At 36.2% G+C, this 19,159-nt stretch overlaps 1 protein-coding gene across 1 annotated transcript in view; it reads right to left on the bottom strand.

Annotated features, from left to right (window-relative positions):
* Nucleotides 1–19,159, bottom strand: part of LOC134361752 (disintegrin and metalloproteinase domain-containing protein 5-like) — a 155,557-nt gene that overhangs the window by 77,288 nt on the left and 59,110 nt on the right. Inside the window, exon 13 of the mRNA XM_063076730.1 lies at nucleotides 14,716–14,811. Coding sequence (XP_062932800.1) covers nucleotides 14,716–14,811 — 96 coding nt within the window. The remainder of the gene's footprint in view (nucleotides 1–14,715; nucleotides 14,812–19,159) is intronic.

Below are 19,159 nucleotides of genomic sequence, written 5' to 3'. Positions count from 1 at the left end.
TGTATGTTCTTGATGCCTTTTTCAAATATCAGTTGGCTGTAAGTACGTGGGCTGATTCCTAGGTTTTCTATTCTGTTCCATTGATGTTACTGTCTGTTTTTATGCCAGTACCAAGTTATTTTGGACACAATAGCTATGTAACATAATTTGAAGTCAGGTAGTGTTATGCCTCTGGCTTTAGTTTTTTTGCTCAGGACTGCTTAGGCTATTCAGGGTCTTCTGTTATTCCATGTGAATGTTTGGATTGCTTTTTCTATTTCTGTGAAGAATGTCATCGGTACTTTGATGGGGATTGCATTGAATCCATAGATTCCTTTGAGTAGAAGGGTCATTTTAACGATATTAGTTCTTCCCATCCAAGAGCATCTTATGTCTTTCCACCATTTTGTATTCTCTATAATTTCTTTCAACAATGTTTTGTAGTTCTCATCTTTCACCTCTTTGGTTAAATTGATTCTTAGGTATTTTATTTGGGGGTCAACAGTTGGAAATGGGCTTGCTTTCTTGATTTCTTTTTCTGCTAATTCATTACTGGAGTATAAAAATGCTGCTGATTGGGGAGTGTCGGTTTTGTATCCTGCAACACTACTGAAGTTGTTAATTAGTCCTAAGAGTTTTTTGGTAGAGTTTACAGAATTTTCTATATATAAGAACATGTTGTCTGCAAACAGGGAGAGTTTTACTTTGTCCTTTCCAATCTGGATGCCCTTTATTTCTTTCTCTTGCTAGTACTTCCAATACTATGTTAAAAAGGAGTGGTGAAAGTAGGCATCCTTGTCTTTTCCTGTACGTAAGGGAAAAGCTTTCAGCTTTTCCTCATTCAGGATGATACTGGTGGCTGGTTTGTCATAAATGGCTTTTATTGTGTTGATATAATTTCCTTCTGTACCTAATTTGCTTATCATGAAGGGATGTTGAATTTTGTCAAATGCTTTTTCTGTATCTCATGAAATATTCACATGGTTTTTGTCCTTGATTTTGTTAATGTGGTGTATCACATTTATTGACCTGTGTGTGTAGAACCATCCTTGCATCCCTGGGATGAATCCCACTTGGTCATGGTGTATAATTTTTTTGATGTGTTGTTGTATTCCTTTTTTTTAAATGTAATTTTATTAATATTATTTTTTACATTCTAGAAGGTTGTTGCGGAGCAGTTGAGATTGGGGGAAGAAGGGAAAGGGGAAGGAAATGAGATGGAAGAAGGAGAAAGGAGGAGGGGTGGGGTTGAGGCTCATGGCACCTCCCTCATTCCCACAGGGGAGACTGGGGGGCTTCCAGCAGTGGCTTGATCATTGCCAGGCTGGGTGAAGATGACAGGGGGGTGTAGGAAAAGCCCATGTGCCCCCCGTCCCAGCTCAGGAACCCAGGGCCCTTCTTGCTGTGGCTTGGTGGTTGTTGCTGGGCTGGCTGTGTGTGTTGTGAGGCCCCCCACTCCCACATATCAGGAGAGCCTGGGGTGCTTCTTGGGGCAGCTCAGTGCTTGCCACAGGGCTGGCTGTGGTTGTTGGGGGATGTGGCCAAGGTCCGAGGTCTGTGGCTTCCCCAGCTGGGAGAACCTGGGGTGCTTTCTGCAGCAGCTCAGTGGTCATCACTGGGCTGGCTGCATGTTTGTTGGGGGGCGTAGTAGAGGCCCTCATCCTCCACTCTCAGGACTGGTTGGGGGTGTTGGGGGGCATTGCTGAGGCCCCTGGCCCTCTCCCCTTTCTGGCGTGGCAGCCCAGGGAATTTCTGGTTCTTCTAGGTGTTATAGGTGTTCTTTGGTGAAATGAGACCTTTACTACTTAATCTAAAATTTTGTCTCTGGTTGTGGGTACTTTGTTTTTTTCTTTCAGTTCTGTGTTGGATTATTTGCTGTTCCCACCATTTAAACTCTGCACTGGAACTAATTTGTTGTCCTTTGCTTACTTCCAAAATGTGGGTACTTCCTGTGGGGACCAGCACTTGAGATCTGTGGTTGAGCTAAATTGCTGCTTTGCTGCCGATTCCCTAGGGAAGGCTTTTTGTGCAGCTTAGGCTTTAATGGTTGATGTTGTAGGTACTTCCAGGTCTAGTGAGATCTGGTGCATCTGGGTTGTGTAGATACTCTGGTCTGGGCCTGAGTCTTTACATCAAACTGCACCCCATGCAATTCTATATTCCTGATCAGTCTCCACTGAGTGGTCCTGAGCTGATTGGAGAGCAGATCAGCTGTCCTTGCTATGTCCCAGTGTTCCCCGGATGGGCCCATCTCCCCAACTGCCCGTTCTCCAAAGACTTCCCATGAGACAAACCATGCTCCAGTCCCTTGCAATGACTCACAGGTTTCTGAATGGCTCTTTTTTTTCAGTTGTTGTGGTTCCTTGTTCCTATGTGGGTCCACAGGAACCCTGTTAGTGGTCTTGCTGGCCTGGGGGCCACCAAGGCCCTCTTCTCTCCTGCCACCTCCAAGCAACATCATTCAAAGGGCACAGCTGTGGCTTTTGCCAACTCCAGCCTGGAAGCAGCCAGGACGTGAAATAGTTGGAGTGGTTTTTTTCTGTTTTTTTCTCTCATTGTTGCTTCTCCTGCCTTCATGAACTCTGTAGGTCTCTCCTCCTCTTCCCCTGAGCTCTAGTGTCCCCGGCTTGGCTGTCTTTGCTTTTTCATAGTTGTAAATTGGTTGATTTGTTGGAGAGAGTGACACTGGGGACGGTCTACTCCGCCATCTTGACCAGAAGCCCTGTATTCTGACAGCTCATATTTTGTTGAGCATTTTTGCATCGATGTTCATCAAGGACATTGGCCTGTAATTTTCTTTTGGGTTGTATCTTTATCTGGTCTTGGTATCAAGGTGATGCTAGCCTCATAGAAGGCGTTTGGGAGAATGGTTTCTGTTTAAATTTTTTGGAACAGTTCAAAGAGACGTGCTATTAATTCTTCTTTAAAGGTTTGCTAGAATTCAGCTGTAAAGCTATCCAGTGTGAACTTTCCTTTGTTAGAAGATTGCTGATTACTGTTTCAATCTCATTGCATGTTACTGGTCTGCTCAGGTTTTCAATTTCTTCTTGATTCAATATTGGTACTTTGTATGTGTACAAAATTTATCCATTTCCTCCAAGCATTTATATTTTGTTTATAATAATCTCTAACGATTCTTTGTATTTCTGTGTATCAGTCGTAATGTCCCCCTTTTTATTTCCGATTTCTGTTTTTGGGTCCTCTTTCTTCATTTTTTGTTAACCTATCTAATGGTCTGTCTACTTTATCTTCTAAAAAGCCATCTTTTGTTTCACTGATCTTTTGTATCATTTTGGGGGTCTCTATTACATTTAGTTCTGCCCTGATCTTAATTTTCCATCTACTAAAAGCAAGAAGGGAATGGGATGATATATTCAAAATACTAAAAGACAGAGATTGCCAGCCAAGAATACTTTACCCAGCAAGGCTATCCTTCCAAAATGAAGGACAAATAGTATATTGCTCAGACAAACAAAAACTGTGGGAGTTCACTACCACACGACCACCCTTACAAGAAATTCTCAAGGGGATACTTAGTTTGGTACATAAAAAATAACTACCACTGCCATAAAAACTCAAGAAAAATCAAAAACCACTAGTAAAATAAAAATGCTAACAATGAAGAGGGGAAAAAAAGTTTATCTACAACCCAAGAAACCAACAAATACAGAAGATAAACAGTAAATCAGAAAGAAAGAAACAAAAGACACTTAAGACATCCAAACAAAAATCAGTAAAATGCTAGGAGTAAATCAACACTTTTCAATAACAACTCTTAATGTAAAAGGATTAAATTCCCCACTCAAAAGACACAGACTGACTGGATTAAAGAGGAGGACCCAACTATACACTGCCTTCAAGAGACCTACCTCACCTATAAAGATACACATAGACTAAGAGTGAAAGAATGGAAAAAGATATACCATGCAAACAGAAATGAAAAACGAACTGGAGTAGCTAATCTTATATCTCAGAAAATAGACTTTAAACTAAAAACCATAAAAAGAGATAATATGAGGGCCACTACATAATGATAAAAGGATTCATCCATCAAGAAGACATAACAATCATAAATATACACGTACCCAATGTTGGAACAGACAGATTTATAAAGCAGACTCTATTAGACCTAAAGAAGGAGATAGACAGTAATACCATAATAGCAGGGGACCTGAACACCCCACTATCAATATTGGACAGATCATCTATGCAAAAATCAGCAGAGAAACACAAGAATGAAACAACACTTTAGACCAAAAGGACTTGGAATATATCTACAGAACATTCCATCCAACAACCTCAAAATATGCATTCTTCTCATCAACACATGGAACATTCTCCAGGATAGATCGTGTGTTAGGTCACAAATCAAGTCTCAACAAATTCAAAAGTATTGGAATTATTCTATGTATTTTTTTCAGATCACAATGGATTAAAATTAGAAATCACTAGCAAACAAAATTCTGGAAACTATACAAACACATGGAAATTAAACAGCATTCTACTTAATGACATATGGGTCCAAGAAGAAATCAAACGGAGAATCAAAAATTTATTGACACTAATGAAAACAATGATACATCATAACAACACTTGTGGGATACTGCAAAAGCAGTACTAAGGGGGAAATTTATCACATTAAAGGCTTACTTGAGAAGAATGGAAAGTTGGCAAGTAAACAACCTAATATTTCACCTTAAAAAACTAGAAAAACAAGAACAATCCAAACCCAAAGTTAGCAGATGGAAAGAAATCATTAAGATCAGAGCAGAAATTAATGAAATTGAAATCCAAAAAATGATACTAAAGATCAATGAATCAAAAAGTTGGTTTTTTAAAAGACAAATAAAATTGACAAACTATTAGCGTGGCTAACTAGAAAAAGAAGAAAGAAGACCCAACTAACAAAAATTAGAATTTAAAAAGGTGATAATACAACTGATACCTCAGAAATACAAGAAATTATTAGTGACTACTATAAACAACTATATGCCAACAAATTTGAAAATCTGGAGGAAATGGATAAATTTCTGGACAGCACAAACTACCAAAACTAAGCCAAGATGATGCAGAAAATCTGAACAGACCAATAACAATAAAAGAGATTGAAGCTGTTACCAGAAGGTTCCCAACAAAGAAAAGCTCAGGACCAGACAGGTTCACAGCAGAATTCTACCCAACATTCAAAGAGGAATTGACACCAATTCTCTACAAACTATTCCAAAAGACTGAAACACAGGCAAATCTCCCAAACTCATTCTATGAAGCAAATATCACCCGGATACCAAAACCAGATAAACATACAACAAAAAAAGAAAACCACAGGCCAATATCCTTGATGAACATAGATGCAAAAATCCTCAATAAAATACTAGCTAACAGAATACAGCAATACATACGCAAAATTAAGCACCATGATCAAGTGGGATTCATCCCAGGTTGGTTCAACATACACAAATCAATAAATGTGATACACCATATCAATAAAATCAAACACAAAGACCATATGATCATATCTATAGAAGCTGAAAAAGCATTTGACAAAATTCAACACTTATTCTTGATAAAGACTCTCTACAAGTTAGGTATAGACGGAAAGTATCTCAACATAAATAAAGCCATATATGATAAACCCACTGCCAATATCATCCTGAATGAGGAAAAGCTGAAAGCTTTTTCATTAAGAACAGGAACTAGACAAGGATGCCCACTCTCACCACTCCTATTCAACATAGTGTTGGAAGTACTAGCCAGAGCAATCAGAGAAGAGAAAAAAATAAAGGGCATCCAGATTGGAAAAGATGAAGTCAAACTGTCCCTGTTTGCAGATGACATGATCCTATATATTGATCAGCCTAAAGCCTCTACAAAAAAACTCTTGGAGTTGATCAATGATTTCAGAAAAGCTGCAGGAGACAAAATCAACACACAAAAATCAAGAGCATTTCTATTCTCCAATAGTGAACATACAGAAAGACAAATCAAGAAAGCTAGCCCATTTACAAGAGCCATGAAAAAAAATGAAATACCTAGGAGTAGAGTTAACCAACGATGTGAAAAATCTCTATAATGAGGACTACAAACCACTGTTGAGAGAAATTAAAGAGGACACAAGAAGGTGGAAAGATGCACCATGCTCCTGATTAGAAGAATCAACATTGTGAAAATGTCCATATTACCCAAAGTGATCTAAAGATTCAATGCAATGCCCATCAAAATTCCAATGACATTTTTCTCAGAAATGGAAAAAAAAAACTGTCCAGACATTTATATGGAATAACAAAAGACCATGCATAGCCAAAGCAACTCTGAGTAAAAAAAAAATAGAGCTGGAGGCATAACACTACCTGACTTTAAACTATACTACAAAGCTATAATAACCAAAACAGCATGGTACTGGCATAAAAACAGACACACTGATCAATGGAATAGAATAGAGAATCCAGAAACCCACCCACACACCTACAGCCATCTGATCTTTGAAAAAGGCACCAAGCCTATACACTGAGGAAGAGACTGCCTCTTCAGCAAATGGTTCTAGAATAACTAGATATCCATATGCAGGAGAATGAACCTAGACCCATACCTCTCACCATATACCAAAATCAACTCAAAATGGATTAAAGAATTAAATATACATGCTGAAACAATAAAACTTCTTAAAGAAAACATAGGAGAAACACTCCAGGAAGTGGGACTGGGCACAGACTTCATGAATATGACCCCAAAAGCACAAGCAACCAAAGGAAAAATAAACATAGGGGATTATATCAAGCTAAAAAGCTTCTGCACAGCAAAAGAAATAATTAACAGAGTTAAAAGGCAACCAACAGAGTGGGAGAAAATATTTGCAAAATATACATTTGACAAAGGATTAATGTCCAGAATATACAAGGAACTGAAACAACTTTACAACAAAAAAACTAGTAACCCAATTAAAAAATGGACAAAGGAGCTAAATAGGCATTTCTCAAAGGAAGATATACAAATGGCCAACAGACACATGAAAAAATGCTCAACATCACTCAGCATTCAGGAAATGCAAATCAAAACCATACTGAGATACCATCTAACCCCAGTTAGGATAGCTAACATCTAAAAGACTGTGAATGATAAATGCTGGCGAGGTTGCGGAGAAAAAGGAACTCTCATACACTGTTGGTGGGACTGCAAAATGGTGCAGCCTCAATGGAAAATGGTATGGAGGTTCCTCAAACAATTGCAGATAGATCTACCATATGACCCAGCTATCCCAGTGCTGGGAATGTACCCAGAGGAATGGAAATCATCAAGTTGAAGGTATACCTGTTCCCCAATGTTCACTGCAGCACTATTTACAATAGCCAAGAGTTGGAACCAGCCCAAATGTCCATCATCAGATGAGTGGATACGGAAACTGTGGTATACCTACACAATGGAATACTACTCAGCTATAAAAACGAATGAAATACTGCCATTTGCAACAACATGGATGGACCTTGAGAGAATTATATTAAGTGACACAAGTCAGGCACAGAAAGAGAAATATCACATGTTCTCAATTATTTGTGGGAGCTAAAAATAAATAAATACACAAATAAACCAGGGGGGAGCAAAGACACAAAAATCACAATTCCTTGAAGTTTTTACGACAAGCGAACAGATATGACGTTGTTGGGAGGGAGGGGGGAGGGAGGCCTCGGAAATGGGTCACAATAATCAACCGCATTGTATATTGATAAAATAAAATTAAACTTAAAAAAAAGCTTTATGCAATGATATAATTACACAAAATAATAGAAAAATATAATAATATAAAGTCTCTCCATTCTTTTTATGTAAGCATTTATTGCAATAAACTTCCCTCTTAGTATTGCTTTTTCAGTATCCCACAGGTTTTGGTATGATTTATCTTTATTTTCATTAGTTTCAAGAAATTTTTTGATTTCCCGTTTAATTTCATCTTGGACCCATAGGTCTTTCAGGAGTCTTGTGCAGGTCCCATGCACTTGAGTAGTTTCCAGAGTTTTGCTTATTATTAATATCCAGTTTTAATCCACTGTGGTCTGAAAAGATACTTGTAGTAATTTCAACTTTTTCAAATTTGCTAAGAGTTGATTTTTGACCTAACGTGGTCTATCCTGGAGAATGTTCCATTTGCTGATGAGAAGAATGTGTATTCTCTAGTTGTCGGATGAACTGTTCTGTAGATGTCTGCCAGGTCCAATTAGTCTAAGGTATAGTTATTAATCTAAGGTGTAGTATTAATCTCTTTGTCAATTTCCTCCTACGTATCCTGGATATTTTTTCTTGCTTCATTGTGTTCTCTAATTGAGCCTTCTCTTCTTTCTTTGAGTTTTCTTAAGATCAGTACTTGGAATTCCTTTCACACATCTCAAGGGTTTCCTGTTCTATGAGGTCTGGTACTTGATAATTACCATATTCCTTTGGTGGTGTCATATCTCCTTGTTTATATGTAGTTCTAGTATTTTTTTGTTGGTGTTTGATCATTTGGTAGGACACCTGTTTCTTCTATTATTCCGGAGTGGGCTATGAGGGGAAAGACTTCCTTCTCTATTTGTAGGCTCTGCTGGTGACTTTTCCAGTATCAGTGGAGATGACTGTGCAGTGGGTTGCTTCTGCTCCTGTTTAGTCCATGGGTGGGTCTCTCTTGGACTCAGGCATATGCTGGCAGCTGCGTTGTGAGTGTTGTATGGGACCTGCACTTATCTGGGTGTCCACTTGTTTGTTGGGCAGGCCTCTCCCCAGTTTATATTTCTAACATCCCTTGTGATGTTTCCTTTGACACGTTGGTTATTGAGAAAAATGTTTTTTAACTCCTAATACCTGTGGATTTTCAGAATTTTTTTATTTTGTTGATTTCTAATTTAATTTTGTTGTGGTAGAGAATATACTTAGTATTGCTTCAGTCGTTGAATATATATCAACACTATTTTTACAGCCTACCATATGGTCTATGCTCAAAGTTGTTCCATGTATGCTTGCAAATAATGTGTATTCTGCTATTACTGGGTGGAGTGTTTATTAGATGTCAATTGAATCAAAAATTTTAATAGTAAGTTTAAAGTGTTCTGTATCTTTATGATTTTCAGAATGGTTGTCGGAAATCCTGAGCCTGAAAACCCAGTGAAGATACACCCAGACTCCTTACACAAAGAAACTGTGAGAAAAATGATTGTTTGGGGTAATTTGCTTTGCTATGACCTTACATAATCTCATATGACCTTTGCCTGACTCTCTGACCCCTTATATCTTAGTATGGGCTCTCCATAAAACAGAGCTTAAGAAAAAACTTGTATCTTAATGTTTCATTAGAGTTTGGGAGCCTGGGGAAACAAAAGCAAAACAAATACAAGGTGGTGATTTACCAAGCTGGCCAATGCTTTACCAAAAATCCTATGTAGTTTCTCTCTCAGGGGGTTTACCTCCAGAAAGAGCATATGAAACATTCTATTCTCAAAACAATATATCATTAGAATTGAGCAGAAAAACATGGTAAAGCACATCTGGGTGGTCACATAGACTCTGGTAGCACATCTGGTTGGTCACATATACTGGTAGACTATCTCCTACCATTACACTACAGCAAATCTGTTGGCAAATTAAAGGGGCTCGAAATTCATATTGCAAATGAAATATTCATTTCTACAAAGTGATATATTTGAGGTTTATTTTATTGCCTTTAAAACAGAACCCACTCACAAAATTTTTGATTTCTCAATCATATTTTAGAATGTGATTCTAAATCACCTTACCTAATTATAGTTTGATTAGACATTTTTACCAGAGAACATATACTTTAGGAATAAATGCTAATTATGCAGTTTTGTTCTTTAATTAGTAGCACTGAGTAAAAAATCATGGATGAACAATTCTGGTCACACAAATTAGGTCCAGTATGACATTCGTCTCCCTATCATGTATTAAATAAAAGAAAAAGACTTTTTTTCCCCTTTATGCATATGTTATTCTCAAAATCTTTCATTGTTTAATTTATTGCCTAAAGTTTCTACACCAATTCTTCCTTTTGTCATTAAGGTTTTATAGCTCAAATGTCCATATTCACAGAGGCAGCCCACGTTTACCCTGGCTAAAATACCCACTCACTCACTTTTTATTCTATTATCCTATTTTATTTTATTTTTAAATCACATCATTATCTGAAAATACCTTGTTAAATGTTTGTTTATACGTTCATTATCTTTAAACCTCACAATACACAGTGAGGGGTAAACTATTTCCTGAATGAGCAATTTTAAAATGCAAACTGCAAATACACATCTGCTCCTAATATCAATCTTTTATTTTTCCAAATTTCACTGTTTTTTAATTGACATGTAATAATTGTACATAATTATGGGGTACAGAGTGATATTTTGATACATGTATACAATGTGTAATAATCAAATTAGGGTAATTAGCATATCCATCACCTCAAACATTTATCCTTTCTTTGTGTTAGAAACATTCAACGTCCTCTCTGCTGGCTATTTACACAACAAACGATTGTTAACTATAGTCACCTAGTGGGGCTATAGAACACTAGGACATATTTTTCCTATCTAACAGTAAGTCTATCTGTTAACCAACCTCTTCCCCCTATGCTTTCCAGCCTCTAGTAACCACAATTCTACTCTCTACTTCTGTAAGCTCAAGTTTTTTAGCTCCCACATATGAGTGATAAAATGTGGTATTTCTCTTTCTGTGCCTTACTTATTTCACTTAATATCTTCAGTCTCATCCATATTGCAACAAATGACAAGATTTCATTCTTTTCTATGGTTGAATAGTACTCCATTGTGTATGTATACCACAATTTCCTTATTAATTTATCTACTTACGGACACATAGGTTGATTCCATATCTTGGCTATTGTGAATCATGCTACAATAAACATGGGAGTGCATATATCTCGTCACTGTACTGATTTCCTTTTCTTTGGATAAGTAGCTAGCAGTGGAATTGCTGGATTATATGGTAGTTCTATATTTAGTTTTTTGAGGAACCTTCTGATAAAGTTTGGATGTTATTTTCCCCCCAAAACTCACATGGAAATCTGATCCCCAATGTGGCAGTGTTGGGAGACATAGGGGCAGATACCTCATGAATGGATTAATGCTCTCCCTGGGCAGTGGGGGTAGTGAGTTCTCACTCTATTAGTTCACATGAGAACTGGTTGCTTAAAAGACCCTGGCATCTCCCCTCTCTCTCGCTTCCTCTCGCCATGTGATCCGCTTGTACTTGCCAGCTGCCTGCCCCTTTCTGCCATGAGTAGAAGCAGCCTGAAACCTGCACCAGATGCAGCTGTCCCAGAATCATGAGCCAAATAAACCTCTTTTCATTATAAATAACCCAGTTTCAGGTATTCTTTCAACACCAAAACAGACTAATACACGTTCATACTGTTTTTCATAATGGCTGTTCTAACTTTTGTCAGGAAACTCACTGACAAAAGTATGTGAGTTTCCTTTTCTGCACATCCTCTCCAGCATTTCTTATTTTTTCTCTTCTTGATTAGCCATTCTAGCTGCAGTGAGATGATATCTCATTGTGGTTTTGATTTGCATTTTCCTGGTTATTAGTAATATTAGGTTGTTTATTTGAGATCTTTCTACATTTTTGATACTAGTGTTTATTGCTATAAACTTCTCTCATAACTGCTTTGCTGTATCCCATAGGTCTTGGTATATTATGTTTCCTATTTTGTCTCAAGAAATTTTTTAAATTTCTCATTTAATTTCCTCATTGACATATTGGTTATTCAAGAGCATGTTGTTTAATTTCCATGAATTTGTAAGTTTCAAAAGTTTCTATTATTGATTTCTAATTTTACACCTTTGTGATTAAAAAAATGCTTGATATGATTTCAGTCTTCTCAGTTATATTAAGACTTGTGGTTTAATATGATCTGTCCTGATGAATGTTTTATGTGCTTTTGAATGAAATGTTCTATAAATATCTGTTATGTTCATTTGGTCTAGAGAGCAGTTTAAACTTAATGTGTCTTTGTTCATTTTCTGTCTGGATGATCTGTCCATTGTTGAAAGTAGGGTGTTGAAGTCCCCTACTATTATTATATTACAGTCTATCTCTCCCTTTAGATCTATTAATATTTGCTTTAAATTCAAGGTAATTATTGATAAGTAAGAACATATTCCTCTCGTTTTCTTAATTATTTTCTGGTTGTTTTGTGGATCCTTTCATTCCTTCTTTCTCTCTACTGCCTTCCTTTGTCATTAAGTAATTCTGTCTACTAGTAAAAATTTGTCTGATTCCTTGCTTCTTGTTTTCAGTGTGTCTATTATAGCTCTTTGCTTTGTGTTTACCATGAGGATTAAAAAAATCTTATAATTATAACAGTTATTGAAGCTGATAACTTAACTTTGATTACAAAAAACTCCACACTTTAACTCCACCTCCCCTGCACAATTTAAATTTTAGATGTCAAAATTCACATCTTTTTAAACTGCAGATCCCTTAACAAACTATTGTAGTTTTCATTAGTTTAATAATTTTGTCTTTTAACCTTCTTACTAAAGATATATGATTAACATATCACCCTTACATTATTAGAGTATTCTGAATTTCAGTGTATGCTTACTTTTACCAGTAAGTTTTATACTTTCAGATGTTTTTGTGTTACTCTTTAAAATATTTTCTTTCAGCTTGAAGAACTCTTTATCATTTCTTGTGAGACTGGTTTGGTGATGATGAATTCCCTCAGCTTTTCCTTGTCTGAGAAAGTATCTCACCTTAATTTCTGGGGTACAGCTTTTCTGGTAGAGTATTCCTGACTGGCAGTATTTTTTTCCTTCAGCACTTTGAATATATCATCCTACTCTCTCTCTCTCTCACTGGTCTATAGTGTTCTGCTGAGAAGTCTATTACTAGGCATATTGGAACTCCCTTATATGTTATTTGCCCCTTTCCCTTACTGGTTTCAGAATTCTCTACTAGTCTTTGATCTGACAGTTTGATTACAATGTTATAAGGTATTATTTGGATTGAATCTGGATTGGATTTATATCTTTTCCCAAATTTAAAAGTTTTCTGCTGTTATTACTTTAAAAAACCTTTTAACCTGTTTTATTTTTCTACTCCCTCAATGTAAGAAACTCATATTTGCTCTTCTGATTGTGTGCCATAAATCTCATAAACTTTCTTCATTTCTTTTCTCTTCTTTGTATATTTTCAAATAACTTGTCTTCAGGTTCACAGATTTTTTATTTTGCTTGATGAGTTCTGCTGTTTATTTTCTCTTGCGCATTTTTTATTTCCTTCTTTGTATTTTTAGGCCCAGAATTTCCAGTTTTTTATTTCAATTTCTTTGTTAAATTTATCTGACACATTCCTGAATTGTTTTCCTGTATTTTATTAAAGTTTTGTAAGCTTCCACAAAACAGCTATTTTGAATTCTTTGTCTTGCAGCTCATATATCTCCATCTCTTTAGGGTCAGTCCATGGCACCTTATTTTGTCCATTTGATGATTTCATGTTTTCCTGATTGTTCTTGATCACTGTGGTTGTGCCTCAGTGCCTGTGCATTAAAAAAGTAGGTGTTTATTCCACTCTTTGCAATCTGCCTTAGAAACATCCTTCAATAAGCCTGTCCTAAAATTCTAGGCAAGTCATTCATTGTTGTCCCTAAGCCTGTGACTGCTGCAGCCATTGCATTGCTGGAGAAGGTATCCCAGGCCCAGAATTACCACAGCTGGTACTTCACTCTGAACTGTAATTCTTTAGCCACCAAGATTGGTGCAGTGTTGTGCTGGAATCCAAGTCCCTAGCCTCTGAGGCCTGCCTGTCACTATGGGTTATTCAGAATCTAAGTTGATTGTTGTCAGCTGGTGGTGAAGTATGCCAGAAATTGAGTTCATCGTACAGGGGCTATGAGTTCCTGTCTGGCATCAAAGCAGGTGTAGAGGCTCAGATTGTGGGTTCCAGGCTTGATTCAGGGATCATGAGGCTCCTCACAGTACTGGTATTATTGTGGCTGGCCAGTACTGGTCTCAAGATAAAGTACTATTCTCACTTCCTTCTCTTGCCCCCAAGCAGAAGGTATCTCTCTCCAAGCTGTGCTGCCTGAGATTGGGAGAGGGGTAATGTGGTTAATGTAAAACTGTCTTTCCTACCCTCTTCCATGCATTTTTTCTTTTTATTATACAATAACCAAGTAGCATGATCTCTCACCTGGTTTTCTTAGCTCTTGTGAAGGTAATTTCATGCATAGATAGTTGTTTAAATTGATCTTTCAATGGAAGGATGATCACCAGAGTCCTATTTGGCCATCTGGCTCCAACCCCTTTCTACCAGAAATTCTTTAAATGGTGTCAATAAAGAGGGACTGAATAATTGTAACAATAACTGAGTGAAAGAACTAACTTAACTTCCTAACCATATTGTGAGATAGACTGTTAGAAAATAAGACTGTCAGAGAGATATTGAAGACAGATTTTGATCACAGAAAAATCCTTGAAAGTACATATGATATTGTTAACAGGGTATACAACTGGGAAATCAATTCAGGAGAAAAGAAGCATCAGGCATTATGTACATGATAGTACAAGAAATGACAGATTACTGAGTGGTCTTAAGTGTGAGAGTGAGTCTAATATTACTTGGAAATAAAATAGTGGAAAGGTCTAAATATAACATTGACATTATTTTTATCTTTTTGAAACAAGTATTTCAATAAGTGTAATGCTGAGATGTTATCAAACACAGAATGCCTCTTACCTTGCAATCTTTTGTGCAGCATTCTCCAGAACCACATACGATATTACCTTTCAATTTGCATGACGCAGGATCACAGCAGGATTTATGTGTACAATTCTAAAAACAAATGCTAAGTGTTACTTAGTCATATATGATTAGGCATTATTAATTAAAACTGCAACACACAACTTTACAAAGAATAAACCTTTCTTAAATTCAGTTTTGGTAATTTCATTCTTTATATGAGATTTATAAAAATTAACATCTCATTTAGTACTTTGCAAAATAAGTTGTTTCACCACATTTCATATAATTTAAACAATACTACTATGGAGTCAAAACTTAGAGAAAATATTTGTTAAATATGTCATTACCATTTTTTAAATTTTTCTTATATTCTTGCTTTTATAATAAATTATACTAGACAGATATATTCACATGTAGAACCCAAAATAATATGGTAAGAAGTATAGGTCCAGTTTCACTCCTCTGCATATGGATGTCCAATTTTCCCAGCACCATTTATTGAAGAAGCAGTCTTTTTCCCAATGTATGTTTTTGCTGCCTTTGTCAAAGATCAGTTGGCTGTAAGTATGTGGGTTGATTCCTGGGATTTTTATTCTATTCCATTGATCTGAGTGTCTGTTTAAATGTGAGTACCATGCTGTTTTCATTACAATAGCTTTGTAATGTCATTTGAAGCTGAGTAGTGTTATGCCTCCAACTTTATTTTTTGTTTTGTTTTGTTTTGGTTTGGTTTTTTGCTCAGGATATCTTTGGCTATTTAGGGTTTTTTGTTATTCCATATGAATGTCTGGATTGCTGAAACCATAAAAGGAAAATATACGGGAAACACTCCAGATAATAGGACTGGGCAAAAACTTAATGACTAAGACCCCAAAACCACAGGCAACACAAGAAAAAATAAATAAATGGGATTATATCAAACTGAAAAGCTTCTGCACAGAAAAGGAAACAATCAACAGAGCAGGAAGACAACCTATAAAATGGAAGAAAATATTTGCAAACTATACATCTGACAAGGGATTAATATTCAGGACATACAAAGAACTCAAACAACTATGCAGTAAAAAAACCAAATAATCTGATAAAACATCCGACAAAGGAGATGAATAGACATTTCTCAAAGGAAGTCATACAGATGTCCAGCAGGTACATGAAAAAAGGCTTAGCATCAGTAGTCATCAGAGAAATGCAAATCAAAACCACACTGAGATATCATCTCACCCCAGTTAGACTGGCCGTTATTAAAACAACTGAGAATAACAAATGCTGGTGAGGATGCAAGGAAAGGGGGTCTCTTCTACACTGTAGGTGGGACTGTAAATTAGCAGTCAGTATGGAAAACAGTATGGAAGTTTCTCAAACAACTACAGATAGAACTACCATATGATCCAGCAATCCCACTACTGAGTATATATCCAAAGGAATGTAAATCATCAAGATGAAGGGATACTTGCACTCTCATGCCCATTGCAGCTCCATTTACAATAGCCAAAATATGGAACCAACATAAGTGGCCATTGACAGATGACTGGATAAAGAAAACGTTGTATATATACGCAATGGAATACTACTCAGTCATAAAAAAGAATGAAATTCTGCCATTTGCAGCAAAATGGGTGAGTCTAGAAAAAATTATAATAAGTGAAATAAGCCAGAGAAGGAAACAGAAATACCACATTTTCTCACTCATAACTGGCTGCTAGGAAAAAAGGAAGGGAGGGAGGGAAGGAGGGAAGAAAGAAGGAATGAAGGAAAAAAAGAAAGAAAAGACCACAACAATATGTTGAACTTTCAGAAGAAGAGAATAAACCTAAGGATGCTAGATATTGCAGGGGAGGGCAGGAGGGGGTTTGGGAAGTGAGAGAGTAGGCAAAGGGCATAAAGAAATATCACGATTTGTAACTATGAATATGCTAATAACAGATTTTTTAAACTTGTTTAAACTATAACCCAACGTTAAATAACCTCAGGAATTTTTCATAAAATCAGAAAAGTTTACTGCACCAGCTCCTTTTATCAATGCCTTTACCACACTTCCTTGAAAGAAATGAAAAACTAGAGATGTTTATATGTCCAGTGTGGTAACCACCAGCTTAGTGTGTCGACTTAAATTGAAAGTAACTAAAATTAAATGAAATTAATAAATTAATTCGTCAGTCACATGAGCCACATATCAAGTGCTCAGCAGCTTCATGTGGCTAGTAGACACTAGTGGACAGCACTGGAGCACATTTCCATCATTACAGAGAGTTCTACTGAAGAGCACTGTACTAAAGAATTTATAAATAAATGTTTAATTTAAATATTTTAATTTAAATAAATATCTAGTTTATTTATATATTAAATATATCATATAACTTTTATCTTTGTTTCTTTTACTGTGGTTAATAGGACTGATTTATTATCAAATATTAAATCAAGCTTGCATTCCTGAAAGAAGCCCAGATTTACCTTCCTAATAGTTGTTTAGGGTTTTTGCATCTAAGTTCATGAGTGAATCTAGCCTCTAATTTTCCTTTCTTATAATAAGCTTCTCAAGTTTTTTTTTTTGTATCAAGTTTATACTGACTTCATTAAATGAGTGAATTGCTTTTGAAAACAATTGGATTATTACTTTCTTCCATATTATTTACATTTTACCAGAAAAGTCATCTGCACTGGTGGTTATTGTGAGAATTTTTAAAATATGGGTATAACTATTTTACTAGTTATAAGACCATAAAGATTTGCTGTTGGATTGTATGGTAGATCTATGTGTAGTTGTCTGAGAAACCTCCATACTGTTTTCCATAGTGGCTGTATTAATTAACACTCCCACCAATAGTGTACGAGCGTTCCCTTCTCTCTACATTTGTTATTCTCCATCTTTTGATTATAACCAGTCTAACTGGGGTGAGGTGATATCTCAATGTGGTTTTAATTTGCATCATCCCGATGATTAGTGGTAATGAGCTTTTTTTTTTTTAAGTGCCTGTTGGCCATTTGTACGTCCTCCCTAGAAAAATGTCTATTCAGATTCTTTGTTCACTTTTGATTGGATTATTTGGGTTTGGTTTTTTAAATACATATACACCATGGATTAATACCCTGCCATAAAAAAGAATGAAATATGCCATTAACAGCAACATGGATTAGCTTGGAGAAAATTATGTTGAATGAAATAAGCCAGGCACAAAGGGAAAAATGCCACCTATTCTCACTTGTAAGTGGCAGCTAAGAGAGAAAGAAGGAAGGAAAGAAAAACCACAGTGTTGCATTGGACTAGCAGGTGGAGAGAGCATACCTAGGGTGGTGGGGTAGGGTGGGGGAGACTGGGAGGTGGGGAGGTCAGGGGTTAATTGGGTAGGGGACACAGGGAATAATCACAATTTGTGGTATTGGGCACACTGATAGTATTAATCTGGCCGTCATATCTAGGGCACATGTGGTGATCTAGGGCACAGCTTTGTACCCCATGAATATGCATAACCAATAAAAAATTTTTTTTTAAAAGATTTGCTGTTTCTCTTTGGGTCAGGTCAGTCATTCTAGTAGTTTGCTGATTTCAATAAATGTTCATATTTATTAATATGAGATTTTTTTTAAAAAGATGGCTGGTAAGGGGATCTTAACCCTTGACTCGGTGTTGTCAGCACCACGCTCTCCCAAGTGAGCTAACGGGTCATCCCTATATAGGAATCTGAACCCGTGGCCTTGGTGTTATCAGCACCACACTCTCTCAAGTGAGCCATGGGCCAGCCCTATTATGAGATTTTTTTCATCATATTCTCTCTCTCTCTAGCTACAGATCCTGAGTTGTTTTCTCTTTTTCAGTTCTGGTATTTATTTTTTATGCCTTTTCTTATTTGGTTTTATCATTGTTACCTGATTTTTTTTTTTAAGTGCATCCAAGGAAATAAATTTTCCCTTCAAGCTATCTATGGCATAATGATTATTTCATTAATTTTTGCTCTTGTTTTTATTATTTCTTTTATCCTTTTTTCACTGGGTTTAGTTTGCTCTTTTCTAACCTTTAGAAATGAACACTTCGCTCATTGGTATTTCTGCCTTTTTTCTTTTGTAATATATACATCTGTCTATAAATTTCCATTGACATATGGATGTAGCTATACTGATGAGTTCTGATATATGTAATTTTTATTGTAATTTATGTAATCACAGGTAAGTTAGAAGTGTACCCATTTTTTACTTGAAAATATTGGGGATAATCTATTTTAATAGGATTGATTTACAGCTTTATTGCAATGTACTAGGTAAACTTACTCTTGCATAACTTTATTTTTTTCCACTGGAATATTATGCAGCCTTTTTGTATAGATAAAAAACATATTTGAGATGTATTTTTGAGTAATAAAAACAAGTCGCAAAAAATACATAGAATATTATATCATTTAAGTTGAAAACATCTCCACAGAATTATACCACATATTTCTATAGA

This window comes from Cynocephalus volans, chromosome 13, assembly GCF_027409185.1.
Source record: "Cynocephalus volans isolate mCynVol1 chromosome 13, mCynVol1.pri, whole genome shotgun sequence".
Taxonomy (NCBI): Eukaryota; Metazoa; Chordata; class Mammalia; order Dermoptera; family Cynocephalidae; genus Cynocephalus; species Cynocephalus volans.
Note: the sequence above shows the minus strand (reverse complement) of the source record. Positions and strands in the feature narration are given on the sequence as shown.